Genomic DNA, 21,063 nt, shown 5'->3' on the forward strand with positions numbered 1-21,063 from the left:
ACCAGCGCGCAGGGGGGGGTGCAGAAAACGGGTTTCTGGGTCAAAATTCTCTGAACCAATGCGTGTACCTGCGGACACGAATGCAGCTCGAAAAATTGGGGCCCGCGCGGGGCTCCTTTTTCTGTTTAAGGGAATTGTGTCAAACACAAGCCCGGTTGGTTGTCATTGACAACTTATTACATGCATAAAAAATAGTACTTAATATATCAATAAAACCGTCCCTTGAATTTTCGCAAGACAAAGTCTAAATTTTAATACATCAAATTAATTAATAGTTATCGACAAAACTCAATTAATTAATTACTGTACAAAAGAATAAGCTGACTTTCTCTTCTTCGAGGATTCATAAAGTGTCTGCTGACTGCTGTTGTCGCTTTATATGTGTAATAAGCTGTTGAAGCAATTAGGAACAATTAGGTAAAAACATAGATAGATACATGTACAAGTAGTTTATTATTAGATATATAGTAGTTGCCGGAAAAAACTGATCAAGGAAGAGTATGATAGCTCACGGTAGTTTGGTGATGGAATTTTTTTATGGGGTTTTGAAAACAGGATCCTTATGGCAATCAGTTTATATTCAGATTTGAAGCCTTCAACAGCTGTATATAGCACAAATCACTAAGGAGAAAATAGCGTGAATACCCAAAATCACTTTAAATATACGAAAATACCCAACTTTTTTTTAGTTTTCATAAAATACCCATTAAATCGCAAATCAGATTTGCGATTCAGACCCTAAATCGCAAATGAGAACTGCGATTTGCGATTTTGAGATTTTTTAAATTCATGCTTGATATAAACAGATCGATATTCAGCTCCATTACATCACTTAATGTTAGTACTTTTTCTTCAAGTGGCAAAATCAAACGATGTGTCGATGCTTTGCTTTAATGAAAAGGGAATTCTATTATTATCCAGCTCTATTGTCTACTGTAGTAATGTCAAAATGCCTACTTGTCTTCTAGTCTAGTACAATACAAACCCATGAAACAAACCATAATTTGATGATTTGATCGATATTAATTTCGGCTATGACAAAGTGGCAACTGACCAAGTTCACGTTCTTCATTAACTGTCTCACTAGCACAATATACAGGATGCAGACATATTCACCAAAGTTCTACAATCATCCCTATGGACCCTATTTTCTTAATTTTTCATTGCAGTTTCAATGCAGGGGCGTATTGATATTTACTACTACTACTATTATTGATACATATTTAATACGAGTAATTTTGGTAGAATAATTTTCTTGTTATGATTGAATTACTTGGTTACAGAGTTTAATAATATCGATCTGTTTATATGAAACTTGTAACCCTAATTCAAACCAAAGCATTGACACATCGTTTGCCTTTGCCACTTGAAGAAAAGTACTAACATTAGGTGATGTGATGGAGTTGGATATCGATCTGTTTATATCAAGCATGAACTTAAAAAATCTCAAAATCGCAGATCTGATTTGCAATTTGCGATTTAGGGTCTAAATCGCAAATCTCATTTGTGATTTAGGGTCTGGATCGCAAATTTGATTTGCGATTTGCGATTTAATGGGTATTTTGTGAAAACTCAAAATAAGTTGGGTATTTTCATATATTTAAAGTAATTTTTGGGTATTCATGCTATTTTCTCACATATACTAAATCAATATAACAATAAACTAAAAATTAAAAGGTGGTTGCATCATCATCTAATCATAATAAGATAATAATGAGCAGCAAAAGTTGTTTGTGTGTTTTTTTGTTAAAATTTTTTTTATACGTGAAATTCGTTGAAAATTTCGTGTCGCAATTCGATAGCGAGAGGTTTAGCATACGTTATCTTAATCGGATCCGCGCTAGAGAGTAGAAATGCCTATTTCAAATACCCGATGGGGGGAAAACCCTACTAATCCGCTCGAAGGCACGACGATTAATAGGGGTAAGCCCATCCCCTTCAGACTTGAACCTGGGTATACCCAAGTCAAGCCCTCATAAAGGGACTTCCTTATGTCCTCCCCAAGGCTTGAACCTGCCCCTTCCTTTTGTATGGTCTTTCAACTATTGAGCTAATCCTCAAGGACTTTTTTTTTTTATAAAAGTTAGTCGGTATTCGACATCAGGAAACACCTCACCGTATAATTGTGAAACTCTGCATATACTCTAAAGTCTAGATTGCGAGATGTAACCAAAGATATATCTGCTAGTTGAGCTAGCTTCATTCGCATAAAATTGTTGTGTTGATGAAGAAACTAGAAACATCCAAAATCTTAATGTAACAATAAACAAATAAGAAATGGAAGATTAATTAATTAATTACCTAGATTTATAACATTATCACCTCCAATCCATAATCAAATTCGGGATCAAGCTCACGTATGATGGCTACTTCCCTCTTTGTCATGCGACAACCATACTTCAGCAAAGGGTCGACGCCCCCGCTCCAATCAAAAATGAGTTTGTCGTCGTCGATGCGCAATTCATTCATATTCACTGAAGATTTCGATTTGTTTTGCGATAACTTTGCTCTCTCTTTTCTCTTTTTCTAATTTAATAATTTAGGGTTTCTATCTACACGCCTAAAACCTTTTATATAAAGTAAAAATAAATTCTAAACTTTTTATAAATAAACTTAAATAGGATTAATCCTCTTTTAATTTACACGTTAATTAAGGTTATATATCTCTAAAAATATTATTTTTTAGATACTATAAATAATTAAATTTATAATTAGTTAACATATATAATTCAAAGCCTTATATTATAAATTATATTATATCATATTCATTATTAACATAAATATAGATTTTCACAGCATTTATTCTTATTTTTTCTACTAACGAGCTCATCATCCCGAGTAATACCCGGTTATATCAAAGATATTTAGGTGATGAACATATAAAATATATATACAAAAATACAACCCTACTTAAATCTTTATAATAAATTTTAACGATAAAAGTAAAGACCCATACAACCCGGGCTAAATTGTTTTTACGTAACACAAAAACATAAAAGTGTTGACCAAATATATAGTAATTTTACATCTTATTTCTCGTACTATACATTTGTTTATCTATCATTATTGAACTCATACTAATAATAACGAAACATAATTAGAAAAACAAACCTAAATTAAGTATAATCAATAACGCCACATGTTTTTCGAAATCAGATTTAAGTTGTAAAAAATGATAATGATCAAGTTGAAAAGTGAATGAAATAAAAATAATGAGATGTTGTTTTTAAAAGGTGATATATTATTAGATCTTAAAAAAATGTTACTTTACATTAAGTTGGCTATTTTATAAAACTTTTTAATAAATATTAGAAGAAAAAAAATTAATATGAGGTCATAAACACAATTATATAAAAAAAAATTATTAATAAGAAAATGTCTAAAAATACCAAATAAGATGTTTTCTAAAAATAATGATGTAATCAAAATTTTGTTTTATTTATATAGTAGAGTAGATAGATAGATTTATTACTTATGACATTTTTTTCCTTATATATAACTAAAATAAAATATGAAAGATCTAACGTAAAATATGTAGATGACAAATACAACTGTTGTTCAGTTGTGATTTTTTAAAATAATTGGTATTTTATATGTCATATAGAATGTTAATTATTAAAGTAAATAATTTACTTATCTATTTATAATATTTCAATTTACTTAATGTTTACATATTTAATGTGTATAATTTATTTAATCTCTTTATATTTAATTTTTATAAATTATAAATATAAAAACTCTATATTATAAAAAGACAATAAGTTTAAGCACCTGCTCCTTAACTCACACCATACGACAGCTTTAGCCCAATATCAAATCTACACTCCTTATCATAAGCTTCAATTCAAGACCCATAAAGTAAGCCCACTGGCTTATGCATCTCTTTAAGCCCAACCTCTTTCAAACATTAAAACAATTTATCATTCAACAATCCAACTATTAATTTTGTACCCAATACAATCTATACTAAGAAAAGAGTTTTATACCCAACACGGTACACTACACAAAATATAGGTAAATATTTTATCTAACTTTTTCCAACCATTCAACATAGCCACTACAATGAAATCTGTCCAATTTAATCATGTGTCATCTATCCTATCCATACCATTTCTAATGAATAATCCATAAACCACCTGCTACTCATTTCTTTAACCAAAACACACATCATTTCACATCTGCATTATATTGGAATAAACATGATTCGATTCGAGTGATAAAACATCCCCGGTCGTCTTGTAAGAGTAATAAACATAATTGCTATTGATTTCGGGTTTCAAAACAAGATGATTGAGTAATAATGGGATGAGAAATTCGTTTGGAATATGATGCACTAATTTCTTAAAGGAGAGGCACACGAAATTAAGAAAGAGATTAGTGTCTCATTAACCTTAACTTAGGGTTTATGACTATCTATTTATAATGAGAATATTTACACATTCAATCACTTTGGTGTTTAATGTGTGCACTGCAAGTCCTCTTAGTTACAATCACCTAATGGGAAACCCTATAGTATGTCTTTAAGAGTAAATACGCCCATTATATATTTACTAGACATAGGGATTTCAGTTATCGTCAATTATCATTTCAGGATTGATAGATGATCAGTGATTGTCACACTAACGTGGTTCTAACACATTACTATCCTTTTATCCAAAACCCTTTTTCGAGTGATATTGTCGTATATTTGCAGCCTCTTCAAAAGACTTGAAAGGTTTTATATTTGATCCTATTAGTCTCAATCTCCAAAGTTAAATGCAAAAATGGTACTTGTGGTTTGTCAATTTTTGCAACGACGGTCCTTCCCTTAATTTTTTTGGTAATGGTGGTACTTGAAGACATGTTTTAGTTGCATTTGCGGTTCACACAAACACACAAACTTGTTAACTACCAGATTATGCAAAAACACACAAACTTTGCTCCAACCGTTTGGACTTGGGAGCATTGTCCAATTTTGCATAGGCTCGAGCTAACATCAAATCTTTCTAGGATATACATAGGAAAAATAAATGCGGATGAAAATCAAACTAGGACTTATAGAAAGCACAACTAATATTTTTCGGGGCCTCCCTTGGGCATGGCGTATCCTAAGAAGAATGGATAGACACAGAGTTCAACCATTCTTAAATTGCTCCATGCTAAACCCACCAAAAACCTGTATTTGTTTAAATTCTTACATTCCGATTATGTACCCAAAAATTTGTGTCTAGCATATATAGAAACATATGAGAACTGGTATAAACAATATGAATTTTGAAATATTTCAAAATTAGTTATCTAATTATTGTGATATTTAACAACATAATCGAATCCAAACACAATCATCATACATTATGTTTTGTTACAAGTAATCATCATACATTATTTCAAAATGATTCATGGTTGAATTTTTTTTTTATTGAAATCTATATATTCCTCGTTAGATAGTTATGTTAACTTTACATATACCATTTTAAAAAGTTCTTGGAGTAACTTTAACTCTCTTCTTGGGTAATTATAGGTATGAGGCCATCAAATTAAAATATGTTTTGCCGTGTATTATCAAGTCGAACGAAATCATTAGAGTCACTTACGTATTACGTCAAAAAAAATCATCTAATTAAAAATGGATTTGAGTTATCGAAATTGATGGATTTGGATTTGGATTTGGCCATCCTAACAAGTCCGAAGGTAAAATGCCAAGCATGCTCATTCTTAATGAATTTCATTATCATATACGGAGTACAAAATTACACAAGTTAATAACAAATGAATGTGAAGTTACAAGAATTAAACAACAAAGAAAGATTCAAATCTTCTGGTGTCATTGTGTTCGATCAATAGTGATTGAAAAATGCCATAAGAGGTTCATAAACAACTTGTCTAGCATTTGTGGCCATAACAAAATCAGCATGAGCATAACCACTCGTATATTGAACCACAATCTTGTTACGGTCGTGATCTTTAAGTGTTCTTAACAAATGCTTTACATCTTCAACATCAGAAAGGGCATCAGCGCCACCATGGCTAAGGAAAAGTGGAACATTCTTCGGTATGTTTGCCATGTTGTAAGTTGGGGGTGTAGGCTGTCCATAGCGCCTCCTGTTTTTCCCAGCGTCATTATAATCATACATTTGGATCGTCCCTTGTCTTATCACTGTTGAAATATTATCAAAAGTAAGTTTTGTTTGATACCGATTAAAGATTAACAAATTTATAACATAAAACTTACTTTGAGCTACATGCATCATATTCTTTGTAGAGCTAGGCTGAGGCTCGTGGTCTAGAAAAATATCAACTATTGAAGGCTTCAAGCAACAGTTTTTGCCTAAACACAGAAAACATTTAAGGGTTGGCTCTACGATCATTATATTTGGAGGCAAAGAAAATGCTTATGAGTTAGGATATATACCTGTGAATGAATTCAACAAGTTTGTACAATCAATGTGTGGTCTCGCGCATATTTTTTTGAGAAACTTGGTCACAATATCCCTGATTACATGATCAAAGATACTTATAAATATAGACGAAAGTAATGTCTCTCGAAAAAGATGTCACAAACTTTACCCTTTTGGATTGAACTCGTGAAGGCCCAACCATTTCAAAGCCTGATACAGAAAAAAATGTTGTAAGATTTTCATTGAAGATCATTGAAATTGACCAAAGATAGAAGTTTTCCTGTCTTTACTTCAGCTATGAAGGTTTCAGCAGCAGTTCTGCCTAACGGGGAAGTGATTTGGCCCACATATGCAACGGGACTAAGCAATGCTGCAGACCTAATCACGCTTACAAGCTGCCCTTTTGATAATGCAGCCATTGCAGTCAAAGTTCCCTACAAAATACACAAAAACCGGTCACATCTCTGGTAATCCACAAGATAATTCACTACATATGTTATTTCGTTGACCAAGCTCAGCTCTCACCAACGAGTGGCCAACATAATGTAGTTTCTGGCCTGTCTGACCATAAACATACTGAAATGTAGCTGGAAGATCATAAGCTGCTAACTCGTCCCATGTCCATTCCCAATAAGCCTGCAATTAATTGTTAGGGGAAATTTAACAGAAAATGTTCAGCAAAGGATACTCGAAAGAATATAGAATAAGATATATAAGACTAAAGAGTAAAAAGTAAAAACAAGATAAACCTAACCTCATCGTCAGGCTTAAGAGATACATGACCTCGGCTGTATTTAGTTCCCCGTGAACTAACAATCCACACATCAAAGCCATTATCAGCTAAAACCAAAGCCAACGACTGGTCTGGTGGGCTTAAGAGCCATGTTATACCGTCCTGACTCATCAGTAAATTCAAGTTAATTGAACGTCAAGAACAAACATTAATATATAGCCATCTTTAAACTTAGGCTACATTTGAGGAAGTCACTAACCATAAGGAGACCATGTTGCAAAAGAACGGGTACCCTACTGCCCTTCGTGCCACCCGCCCGCCCTAATGGTATTCTTTGTAAACTTAGAATATAACCATCTATAGTCGTCACTTTATGTTCTTCACAATTATAGCCACGTGGCTGCACCATTGATTGGCAGATGCCAACGGCATTAGAATCAGCCAAAATTGAAGTTGTTACGTTATAAGAGAAATACGTTCGGGTTCCTAAAGCTGATGACCAAAACAGAATGAAAACACATGTAGTTATGAAATTTAAACTGTTGGCCATCGTGGATAGTTTAATAGCCTGTGACTAAACATTTTGCAAATTTATATAGAGAATAAATAGTACACAATTCTAAGTATATTTGATTATAAAAGTTATAAAGACAAAAAGATTATCTCGAATGACTGTATGCAATCAAGGAATTGAATTATGGAATCTAGTTAAATAAGCCCTGTGACTTGAATATATACTTTTTGAAGGATTTATCTATGTTCCTGTTATTAACTTTATATACGAAGTTAATTAGGAAATTAGTATTCCAACAGATCAAAAATGACACAAACTAGTAAAAATTTTGCACCATAGTATGGACTATGGAGACTCCGAAAAAAAAACAAGAAACTAGCTATAGTCACTTTTGTCATACATATATAACTCCTAGGAAGCCTCTAAAAGCATGGCTCCAAGAGTTTTTTGAGGGTTGTACAAAGTGCAAAATTTGGCATTATTGATCATAATGTTATGTTAAGCAATCATAGAACATTTAACTAAGGATGAAATTATACTTTTTGTATGCTTTTGCAGAAGTATGAAAACAGCCTAAGAGGTATATATCTGGTGTCCACTTTGAAGCTTATAAAGCACCACCCAATATGATACTTGGCCGATGTAATACTTTTGTCAACTAATTTTTCTTTTCTCAAATATGGAGCAGATTGAGCAAGGAATACATCTTCATGCAGGAAATGAACATAAGCATTGTAGTTTAAATAGACTGTAAAGTTTCGGCTTAACTACATATCTTGTAACTGGATATTAAAAGTTTAAAATTCCATATTAGCTATATCAATATGTATACATATAAATGACCATTGTACACTCATTGTGAATGCCTCATAAGTCAAGATTATATTGCAGTGTTCAGTTTCTGAATGTTTTATGCTAAATTTAGATGAATTTACTAGGTCATGTTTTTTAAATAAAACTTGAAGCCAGATTCTGAAATTTAGAATTTAATTAATCTATAATATCGCCTGACCAAATTTAGCTAGTGATAATGAGCTGAATTATATGTCTAACAACAAGGTAGTTAACCAGTTTTAACTCTTGAGTCTTGCCTAGTAGCTAGGGTGAAGTGGTGAACCTACTTTTGGAGTTTGGTATAAACATATACAGTATATTCTAAAGTTTCTGATAAAAAATTAATGATCGAAAATAACAATTTATTTATTCATATTTTTTTAATCATTCAACTTTAATTTTTTATGTTTCAATTAAACAAGAAACTCTTAAAAACTGTCCCTTTTTTTTAATCATCTTATTAACTCGAATATCGAAAAGGCTAGTAAATTTAATCTTGTTAGATATGACATAACATATATATATAATTTAGTTTACGAGGATGATTTAATACCACTTAGATTTTCAAAAAAAACTGTATTTGGATTTTCAAACACTAATATCTTATTCTGTTCGGGTTTTTAAATACGAGTTACTTCTTTGTTTTTTCTATATGTTTTTTCTTTCGAGTTTTCAATTAATATTCAGGTTTTGTAACAATATTTAGGTTTTATCACATTTGATCTCTTTCACATTTAAAATTACTGGTTACTTATTGGTTTTGGGTTTTTAAATCTATATTCTCTTATAAAGAAAAAGCCTCATTTCTATTTTAGGTAATTACTATCTTTAAATTACTAGAATTATCCTTAACTTTTTATATTTAGCCCTTAATAAATTAATTTACACTTCAAATCTTTATTATAATAATTAACACTTTAAGCTCTTATCATATAAAAAATTTCACTATCACAATTACATTAACCTACATCACTTGACACCGCCACCACCAACAAGAATAATACCATCACCGACACCACTAAACCGTCTTCCCCATTACTGTCGCTGCATTACGCAGGTACCATGCTCGTAATATAAAAATATTGTTTTCTCATTACATGAAATTATATAAAAATAAAAGGAAGGAATGTAATTTATTTTTAAAGGAAAATAAATAGCTTAAAGGGACCACGAGATCATATGATGGTGACGACTCACGAGACCCAATTGTTGTTGATAAAAGCGACCAGAACCAGCCTTCCTCTACTCTACACCTTCTCCAATCTTGCGGTCTATATTTCACACTTAAAATACGCGGCATCATCGCAATCCCACTCGGCTTCACAAAACAATCAAACATTATATTTTAAAATAACCCACAAATACGAAAGAAACCTTGAGATTTGTAATCACTTTCACCCTAAACCCTTGCAAGTTGCAAGTACATGAAATGCCAAATCTTAGTCTCATTATCTATCAACATTTTAACGAGCTTAAATTTTACCGACTTAAAACTCTAGAGATTAGTATTGTTGGACCAATCAAAAAGGTTTCAAAGATGATTAATGATTCATCATCAAGAAATACTATAAACCTATTCTGTGTTTAAAAACGTAGAAATTATAAATAATTCAATTGAAATAATCTCAACTCGTCAGTTAACATATTTATAAAATAATAATTATATGAAATCTTAATTACATTATTTTAAAAATGCAACTTTAAATCAAATTGTATAATATATATACACAGTTTGAAGTCAATTATATTGTTGATAAGATAGAGTTTTACTTTTAATTTCTATTGAATGTATATAAAACTGTTAATGTCAGTTTTAGTACAATGAACTACTAGCTGCGTAACTGGTGACTTTTGATGTATAAAGGTTGAATCTCCTTATACGAATATATAATTACTTTCTTTGCTGACTATAAATTGTTCTTTAACATTTGCTTCGTGACAATCCGATTACAAATAATACATTTATAAAATTTACTAATATGTTGATTTCACTTGCTATATATTACTACATTCGGTAAAAATATTTATGCAAAAAACTTTTTTTTAATCATTTAAAACTGTCATGTTTCCTCATTAAGTAAGAAAAAATGAAGGAAATTTGACAATAGGCAAACACATAAGACAAATGATACGACCAATTGATTATTGATTATTATCAACTAAAGAAAGGTTGTGTTGACCATATTAGTTTTAACTTACTAACAACGATACAAAATTAGAAGATAGATTTTGAATGATTAGCAAGTCATGCTTTAAAAAAATACATGACACCATGCTTTAACCATATCGATAATCTCCGCTTATATGATGATGATGACTTTATATGGATCAATAGATGAACAAAATTAGAAACTCCACCAACGAAAACTTAATGGGTAGATATTCCTTTAAATTATCTCAACTTGAGCAGTAAAGTTGAAAAAATCTTAATACCTGAATTAAATCTTAACCCTCCAAACTTAATAGCTACAATAACAAAAAACCATCCCCAACCAACTACCCGTCGTAGAAATTATTGCCAAAAATTGGCATTCGACAAAGTTTACTAGGGTGTGTTTTGCATATACTAGAAATAGAAGGGTGACATTTCGAAAGTCAAAGAAAAGATGATAAGCCCTCGAAATTCATCAACACCTCTACAATTACCATATTAACCCCATTAAAAAAAATCAACCGAAAACAACACGAGACTCCCATTACATATTAAGGGCATTTTCGTCTTTTACTAGTGGCAGACAGGCAAAATCTATTCATAAAACACCTATGATTTCCATCAAAATCTAGAGAGAGAGAGAGAGAGAAACCAAAACAAAAAAAAGAACTTAAACGTAATTTTAAAGAGAGGAAAAACCCACCGGCAAATCAATAAAACTAAATTTTACAAAAATGATTTCAAGAATTTCTTTTTAAACCACCCATTATTACCCGATCATCGGAAAATCTATCGGAAAAAACTCACCTTCATGGCACGTGGCGCTAGAACGAAATTTACCGTCGCCGGAGCCACACAATCACCGGTAAACGAGCCGCGATACCGCGGCGTTAGAAAACGACCATGGGGTCGTTACGCCGCCGAAATTCGCGACCCTTATAAAAAGGCGCGTGTATGGTTAGGCACCTTTGATTCCGCTATTGACGCGGCGCGTGCATACGACGCCGCCGCCGTCTCCCTCCGTGGCCTCAAAGCCAAAACAAATTTTCCGGTAACTGGTGTTCAAGAATCCGATTATTTTTTTCAACAAAATAATAACAATAATAATAATTTAATTAATAATAATATTAATCAGTCTTGGCCAACGACGAGTAATTTAAGCAGCACGGTTGAGTCAACAAGTGGGCCCCGGCCGTCAAATTTTTCGGCCGCCAACCAGCGAGTAACGGCGGCGCGTGTGGATGATGATTGCCGGAGTAATTGTGATTCATCATCTTCGGTTGTTGATGATTATTATGAAGGGGATATGACGTCATGTTCTCGTAAGCCTTTGCCGTTTGATCTAAATCAACCTCCACCGTTGGATGAGATGGGCGCTTTTTCTTCTAGAAACGATGCCGTTTCGGATGAGTTGTTTGTTACTGCTCTATGCTTATAGAATCTTACGATGAGTTTTTTTTTTTTTTTTCCTTTTTGTTAATTTCAAGAAAATCATTATGAAATCTTTGTTTTGTGTTTAGATTGATGATGATGAAATATGTAGATTAGTGTAATTTGAGGATACTACGAGAGATTTATATAATTTTATAATTTGATATATGGATCTTAAATTTTGTTATAATATAATCATTACTCATGATTTTGGCTGACAAATTTATTTATTTTTACATTGCTTATTGTTGAATTGATATGTTAACTTCGTAGAGTTTGAAATCTGGTCATACAGTTAAAATTCAAGGCATTTTGAAATTTGGTTGTCTTTGTGGTTGGCTGGTAATTATTTTCATTAATATTTGCAGGTTCCATGTTGTAACTTGTAATATCTTTCTATTTTTTCATTTGTCATGACTATTACTATTTGTTGGTTGGAACATTTGAGTTTTGTTTTTCAAGCTATGTGAAATGATTATCATTATCATTTGGAAATATACATATGGAGTTATGATGGGTAAATATAACAAAATTTGATATGCTTTTTATTTCGCATTACTTGCTCCAATGTGAACTTAAAGGTTCCATCCAGGCTAAGGCTGGCATAACAGGTTCGACACGACCTGTTAAGACACGGACATGTTAAGGTAAGACACAAACACGACCTGTTAACTAATCGTGTCATTTTTTTCAAACACGACACGAAAATTAACAGTTGTACCTGTTAAGACATGTTAAGATACCTGTTAAACTTTTTTCTATGTTTCTGGGTATGTAGACATATTCATGCTCGTATACATATAATGTCTCTATATCTATATTAAATTGCTATATCTAAAAACGTATACATAAGCACATATACTCAACATCGATCCATATACAAACACATATATACCGAAACCAGATTCTATACAAACGTTGAATTGCTGGAAACGCATATGTTCAAAAGATTTTCAGATTCATACAAGTTTAAAGTAATAAACCCTAGATCTACATAAATATAAAGATGAAAAAGACATAAGCACTAGATGACTAGATCTATAAAAATTACAAAGAAAAGAAAAAGAAGAGAGATCTGGTGGTGTAGAAGGCGGTGATTGTCGTTGTCGTTTTCAATCGGAACCATGGCGGCGAAATATCCGTCGACTAGCGTATCCACCGGAATCTGGTTTTAGTGGTGGAGATATTTACTCAAAGAATATCTTCTTATGTTAAGTATATATATATATATAAATTAGTATGTATAGATCTTGAGATTTGATGGAAGACGATCTGCTGTTGCTGTTGTTGTTGTTGGTCAAAGAAAAGATAAGTAGAAAAGAAAGAGAAAGAAAGAGTGCGTAGGATAAGGAAACGAGAACAAGTGGGTCTGATGCATTATACTATTATGTCTTAGTATTTTAAGAATTAGTAATAAATAAATAATAATATATGATATAGTGTATGTTAACAGGTATTTAACAGGTCTAACAGGTTTGGACATGTTAAGACACGGAATTTTTCGTGTTTTAACAGATCCGGATCTGTTAAGACACGAAACCTGTTATGGTTAAACATGAAACTTGTTAAGAACAGGTAGTGTCGTGTCGTGTTAACAGGTTTCGTGTCAAAATTGTCAGCCTTAATCCAGGCAATCAACTTATTGTTCTCTTGTCGATTGCCATATTGTGTGAAACACATGTATGACGTAAACACATGTATGACGTTAACAAAATCATCGATCTAATTATGAGTTGTATCCGCTCAGTTATCCAGTTTGAATTAATTTTTTTTTAAAATGAATTCAGCCGTAGTTTTATGTCTATTAATTGATGTAGCTATACACCTAGATTCAATGAATTCGGTGTGTCTAGTATATTTTTATGTATTGTTAGATTCATTCCCACGGATAATGTTCTTAAAATGAAAATGGTTCAGTGTATCAACAGACTTTGAATCGAAGAAACAAGCACAACGTACAATGGTTGATTCCAGTGTTAGCAAAATGACTCGAGGGTAACCACGAGAATGGTTGGAACTGACCACGGGAAAAGAAAACCAAGTTCGGTCGCTACATTTGAGTCAAAAACTAGCTGGCCATCCCCTAAGCCTGACTTAGACGAACACAATTTCTTCCATCGAAACAACCTTGAATGCAAATAACTATTTAATCTAAGCTTGTGAATCGTAAAGGCCGGCCAACATATTTATCAGCCTTAGAGTAACGTGTGGAACGTCCACCAATAAGCACTAAAAATTGTTGTCTTTTATCAAGATTTCGTAAGTTTTGTTATTATGCATCTTGATTAAAATGTAAGATCTAATATGAATTCTCTTAAACAAAACACACATTATCACTTGGCAAGGAAGTCAATAGGTTATCGTCGAAGCAAAAGACTTGAGAGTTATGCTTTAATATAATGATTCGTCATATTGGCAGGCAACTTTTCGTTGTCACCAATTATCGTTCTTTGCTTGGATTTTAGGTAAAAAGGATGAAAACAGCTCCACATTGATGTTGAATCGGTCTGTTTTATTCGTTCGCTTTGTAGCAAAAATTGTTTACTTGAAATCTGCTTTAATTTTGTTATTGGGTCATAAATTGAAGGCTTTGAAATGTAGTTGTGGACTTGTGGGGTGTAGTTGGTCACTTGGTTGGTAATTGGTAATGTAGCTGTGGACTTGTAGGTTGGGTTGGTTGGTAATTAATTTCTAAAATATATATATATATATATATATATATATATATATATATAGAAAAAAAAAAAATATAAGACTGTCCGACACTTAAGCTTAGGTGTGAAACACCCCACATACTAATATTTTATTATTCTTGTTTAATGAATAAATGTTTGGGCCCCCATGAATTTTATGATTTAAAAAAAATATGTGAGTGTTCCACACTTAAACTTTGATACCCGATAGCCTTATATTACCATCTCATATATATATTTTTCATATATATATATATATATATATATATATATATATATATATATATATTTCCTAGGTGAAAGCAGATAACATCTCGGGCCTATACCATTTTATCCTAAAATACATTTACACTTTGCATGTTTTGTAAGATGGTTATATATATCGGCCACATTGTTTATATCATGGTCCTAATCGTTTGCATCAGCCCCATTGATGATACATGAACGCTCATAATTACTTCATCACTATAGCAAGTGCTAATAAATGTTAATGCGTTTGTATAGACGTATAGTGGAGTATTATTTTAAATTTTTGTGTGATTATTGTGGAGGAGGATTCTCTCAAGTTGTGATACCAACTTGAGTCAAGTTATAAAAATCATGTTATTTGGATAAAAATCAAAGACCAAGATTCAATGATCATCATTAAATCTTGACCTTTGATTTTAATCTAACGGTTATGATTCTTCTAACTTTACCCAGCAAGTTGTTTCAACTTGGGGGAATCTCCTTCCGATTATTGTAGGTGTTATATTTGTATTTCTGGTGAGTAAATGTTGATGTAACAAACTTTTTGATTTGATTATGTAAGCCCAGGGGTGATTTTTCCCCAAGGTCCTGGGTTCAAGTCTTGGGTTTCTCATCTCAAGGTATTTTCTATGAGAAAGGGGTTGGAGACCCAATAAATCGCTGGTTAAAATTGCCTTTCACACGTCTGAATCGAAACTAACACTAAAAAAAATGTAAGCCATCATGCCTCTAAAAAAAGATAAAAAGCTATTCACATAATATAGTACTCGTAGAATATGTAACCTCCTAAATTTGTAGGCTAATGAAAATTAACCTTTTTTATAGTTTTGCCTTTAAAATAATTTCCTAGTAATTAAAATTGAAATATGGAATTATTTTAGTTGGAACCTTAGTGACTAGCGGGTATTATACCCTTAATTTTTGAAGAAAAAACAGGGAGGGGACATATCCAGCCAACCTCTCTTGTTGTGAACTTGTGATTCATCCTTCCACTTTTTTTCCATCCATACCTTCTTGCATCTCTTCTTCTCATTCTTACTAAGCAATTCTAATCTTTCATTCAATTCAACAATCCTTCTGCAAGAACAATAATAATAATATTAATCATATATCTCATAAAATTAAAAAGTGATGGTTGAAGTGTGGAGGTGGTGGCTGAAATTAGGAAGGAAAAAGGAGAAAGCAATGGTGATTTTTATCCTAAATTCCAATTCTTAAGGTAATAATTTCTTTTAACCTAGTTTGATTTTAATTTCAATAATTAGGGTTCATGCAACTATTTTATTTGGAAATTGGGGGTTTTATTGAATTGAGATAAATTGCTTCTATATAAGTTAGGGTTCTTGTAATTTAATCAAATTTAGGGTTTTAATTAGGTTGCATGATAGATTTTGATGGATACTAGTGAGAACAAGCTAGACAGATTCTATCCCTGATCTTGAAACGAGTTTAACACCACTATGACAGAGTTTTCACTTGTTAAGTCCTAAAAAGAAAATGTACCTAAGTGTGTTAAGCAAATTATGCCACTAGAATGAGTTAAAAATACGAAGTAGAACTCCAGTTATGAATTTTTTAATTCAGTAGCGTCATGCTGATCTTTCAGTGAAAATGATTTTGTGTCAGTTTTTAAAGCGAGTAAAACTCACATATTTGGGCCAAATCTTGTGTTGGTCACTGAAGATAAAATGTGTTAAAATGTGTTAAGTAGAAGTGGCCACTGGAATGAGGTCAAAATATTGTGTAGAACTTAAGTTATGGTCATTTGAAGTCAGTAAGGTCAAAGCTGTTTAACAACAGCAGTTTTGGTTTTTAAAACGACCAGAAGTCACCTTTGAAGGACAATTCACGTATTGGTCACTAAAGATAAAAGATAGGTATATGTGTCATGTAAATTTGGCCACTGGAATCATGTTAAAAGAGTAAGTAGAACTTGAGTTACACTCGTTTGAAGGCAGCTTGGTCAAATGATGAAAATGGTACTTTTTATATGAAAGTGAGCTGACCATATGAAAATAATTTAAGAGATACATGTTATGTGAACTAACCCAAGATTAATATAAGAGTGTAAATGATGGGTTGGGTGTTGGAATACTAGTGATTATGGCTATGTGACCTTATACGTGATGAATGACCATATGTGTGTTTTTAATGTGAATTGATAGGTTGATTGCAAATACGTTGTTTTATGGTCATCTTGCAATTGTGGTCGCAAATAAGGTGAGTGTATATGCATATAATCATATTCTTGTTATTTGAGGTCATAGGTGGGTAAATTCATATGACCCATAGTTGATTGTTTGTAAGAACTAGTAGGTGGGTAAATTCCTACTAGTCATGTTGTTGTAAGAGCTAGTAGGTAGGTAAATTCCTACTAGCCAAAATATCCATGGCCATGTTGAAAATGATTGTGTGAGCTAGTAGGTGGGTAAATTCCTACTAGCCAAATTGTTTATGAGAGCTAGTAGGTGGGTAAATTCCTACTAGCCAAATTGTTGATTACGACTAGAAGGTGGGTTAAGTCCTACTAGTATTATGAATGATATGAATGAGATGACTATCAATTGATATGCTATAATTGATGCAATTTTGTATGGTAACTTGTTTATGATTGTATGTGTATGCATTCACTAAGCGTTTAGCTTATTTTTTTTAGTTGTTTACCCTTTTTATAGGTTGTCCCGGGTGCGGAAGAAAGTTAAGTAATGTAAAGATTGAAGTTAAAGTTGCTTTATGGATATTGGTTGCTTTAGCTAAATGCGGATAATGGTAACGTTGATAGGATCCGTAGAGGCCCCTTTGAACTATGGCTCATGATACATTGATTGTTTTGGTATAATTATTCGTTTTTGTCAAATGTAAGAAATAAGAAGTTTCTGTTACTTCTATCGAGTCATTTTGTATTAGAAATGTGTTGGATTGTGTTTGAAATGTATCTTTGGAAAACTCTTAATCCGTAACAGGTTTTGACGACGATTTTACGAATGGGTCATGCCGAAATTTCTAGTTTTTTTGTGCTTTGTCTTTTACAAAGAGTTTTGCTAAATGTATTTGTCAAGATTTATAATTGAGTACATTCTTTATATAAATCATTTAAAATGGTCGAGTCGAGTTTGGTCCTTACAGAATATTAGGGGTGCCTGGTTTGGGGGGGGGGGGGGGTTATGGGTAAGGAATGAAAAAGATAATGAATAAATATACTTGGTTGTGACAAGTAAAGGTATTCAATGCTTAGAAGTATCAAGTATGTAATGGGACATGACATTAATATATATATATATATTAAAAACAAAGGTACGGAAATACGTGTAAAGAATAGTAACGGACCATTTTATTTCTTTGGGCCCGTTTTATTTTCTTAATGGACCAATTCATTTTCTTTTGGACCGATTTTATATTCTTAATTTTGGACTTGACAAATTATGTTTTGATCTTTTAAGTTGCTTCCAATTTGTTTATAAAAGATCACTTATTTTAATTGCATATTATTATTTTTTAATTTTGTAACATTTTTAAAATTATCTCATCTTAGCACAAGTGAACTATTACATAGTATATGTACACATAACAGTAGAATGTATGTTTTGAATATATACACCTAACCATCTCCGAAAAATTTGTTTGCAATACTTATTAGTTTCAATGTTATTTCGGTTGATGTTTTATTATTATGGATTATTTTTGTTTCAGTTTCTATTTTCAATGATTTGGAAATAAAGCTTTAATTATGTTTGTAATATTAATTTGTTTTTTTTTTATTTTAAATATTCTACTTTCATACTTATTATCTTTTAGAATTTATATAATATATTAATTTGTCATAAAATTATACTGTTGATTTTTTCTAATTTATAATTACTTACCCATTAAAAAATCAATATCAACTCAGGTTTTGAGCTAAATAATGTTTCTAAAAGCATGTAATAATTTTTATATAATACGGAACACAATAAATATAATGTCTCTCGGGGCAACGCCCGGATAACGTATCTCGTATATATTAAAAACAAATTATCGAAAAACGTGTAAAGAATATTATACTTTTTATTTTTTTTTATTTTTACCACATAAGTTTTAATTTTTACATTTTTAGCACTAAACTATAATACTTTTTAGTAAACTTTTTGTTCTATTTATCTTCACCACAAAACTTTCTATCTTTACACTTTTAGCACTAAACTATAATATTTTTTAGTAATAGTATACTTTTTATTCTTTTTACTTTCATCACAAAAGTTTCAATCTTTACACTTTTAGCACTAAACTATAATACTTTTTAGTAAACTTTTTATTATTTTTATTTTCAACACAAAACTTTCAATCTTTACACTTTTAACACTAAACTATAATATTTTTAGTAAACTTTGTATTCTTTTTATTTTCACCACAATATTACAACTTTTACACTTTTAGTACTAAACTTTCATAGTTTTTAATTTTCTTTTATTTTAAGGTACGGGAAAACGTGTATAGAATATTATACTTTTTATTTTATTTTTTATTTTCACTACAATAGTTTCACTCTTTACACTTTAGAACAAAACTTTTATAATTCCTAGTAAACTTTTTAATCTTTTTATTTTCACCACAATATCTTAACTCCTTACACTTTTAACATTAAATTTTTCTACTTTTTGATAATCTTTTATTTTAACTACAACATTTTAACCTTTTACACTTTAGCAACAAACTTTTTAACACATATATTAAAAACAAATGTACGTGAAAACTTATAAAAAATAATAAACTTTCTATTCATTTTATCACCACAACATTTTAACCCTTATACTTTTAGCACTAAATTTTTATACTTTTTGATTTTCTTTTATTTTCACCACAACATTTAAGTCTCTTACACTTTTAGCACTAAACTTTTACGCGAACGACTTTCACTTTCACACAAAACTTTTACAGTTCATTTTTTAACAGACAAATGTCAGTTTTTAATAATTTGAATAATACATATTTTCTTCAAAAAGTTTATGGCACATTATCTTTTGAATAATATTTTTTATTAAATCGTTAACAGATGTAATGTCTCCCAGAGCAACGTTCGAGTGACATATCTCGTTATTTGTAAAACCATTTCTTTTACACCGTGCCAAAAAATACCTAAAAAATCATTAAAACTATGATTACTTGCCATATCAATTGAATAATGGTTCTATATATTACATTTTTATCAATCAACTAATATAATAGTCGAACATGGTGATATTTCTCACAAAAACGCATCCACCATTGAACTTGATAAACCTCATTCAAATACTGTTTATAAGTTAATAATGCATATAAACCTATTAAGTTTAATAAAATTTCATGCCACTATTTTCACTATTTAATATTTAGGGATAATTGCTATATAAATTACATATTTCCCCAACTAAAATTTTAAATAACAAATGTACCCATTATTTTCTATTAAATAACATATTTACCCATTTATATCTATTTCTTCAATTAAATTTTATCTTATGACCATTTTATCCTTTTCACTTAAATAAATTGATTGATCACTTAAACACTTTGCTTAATCACCGGCCACACATTCAAAAACTAAAACAAAAACTTACGAACTCCTATGGAGGCCAAATTCTATGTATCCAGTTACATAAACACTTTGATTTATATGCACAAAGTTTATTTGTTGTTTGAAATTATACACATACATATATGAAGTAAAAGATCGACGGTGGATGTAGGTGATAAAATATCTGTTGTGTATATGTATGAACATCTTATGTGTTTGTAAGTATATTTGCTTGGCTCAATTTCTTATTTGATAAAGGGCATGATTATCCAATTCATATTAAAAAGTAAGATTGGGTATATTTGTAATATAAATTTTTTGTTGGGGAAATTTGTAATTTACATGCTATTATTGGGTATATATGCAATTAACCCTAATATTTAATATCATATTCCAAATTGAAATGCATACTTGTCCTTGGATTACAAAATTATACTCCATCCGTCCCATTTTGACTTGTGAAGTTTTTTTTTCCGACTTTGATCATAAATATCTTTGTTTGTATTATATATTAGTTAATAAAAGTTATATTTAATAAAAAGTATATTTA

General features: G+C 31.1%; 2 protein-coding genes and 1 long non-coding RNA gene across 3 annotated transcripts; 2 read left to right on the forward strand and 1 right to left on the reverse strand.

The window, feature by feature from the left end:
* Window positions 1-5,816: 5,816 nt before the first annotated feature.
* On the reverse strand, window positions 5,817-7,660 carry LOC122597506 (triacylglycerol lipase 2-like). The gene is made up of 8 exons (XM_043770095.1): window positions 7,370-7,660; window positions 7,132-7,272; window positions 6,903-7,013; window positions 6,668-6,811; window positions 6,547-6,587; window positions 6,392-6,471; window positions 6,212-6,307; window positions 5,817-6,136 (listed from the first exon to the last, which is right to left on the reverse strand). Exons 1-8 carry the CDS (start codon window positions 7,658-7,660, stop codon window positions 5,817-5,819), a joined length of 1,224 nt encoding a protein of 407 aa, XP_043626030.1.
* Window positions 7,661-11,257: 3,597 nt separating this feature from the next.
* LOC122596663 (ethylene-responsive transcription factor 3-like) lies at window positions 11,258-12,231 on the forward strand. Its single transcript, XM_043769282.1, has one exon. It carries the CDS (start codon window positions 11,422-11,424, stop codon window positions 12,046-12,048), a length of 627 nt encoding a protein of 208 aa, XP_043625217.1. The 5' UTR covers window positions 11,258-11,421; the 3' UTR covers window positions 12,049-12,231.
* Window positions 12,232-16,163: 3,932 nt separating this feature from the next.
* Window positions 16,164-17,889, forward strand: LOC122594882. The gene is made up of 3 exons (XR_006323135.1): window positions 16,164-16,202; window positions 17,149-17,203; window positions 17,659-17,889. It is a non-coding gene; the product is annotated as an uncharacterized LOC122594882 (long non-coding RNA).
* Window positions 17,890-21,063: the final 3,174 nt, after the last annotated feature.

Source organism: Erigeron canadensis, chromosome 4 (assembly GCF_010389155.1).
Source record: "Erigeron canadensis isolate Cc75 chromosome 4, C_canadensis_v1, whole genome shotgun sequence".
In the NCBI taxonomy this organism is placed as follows: Eukaryota; Viridiplantae; Streptophyta; class Magnoliopsida; order Asterales; family Asteraceae; genus Erigeron; species Erigeron canadensis.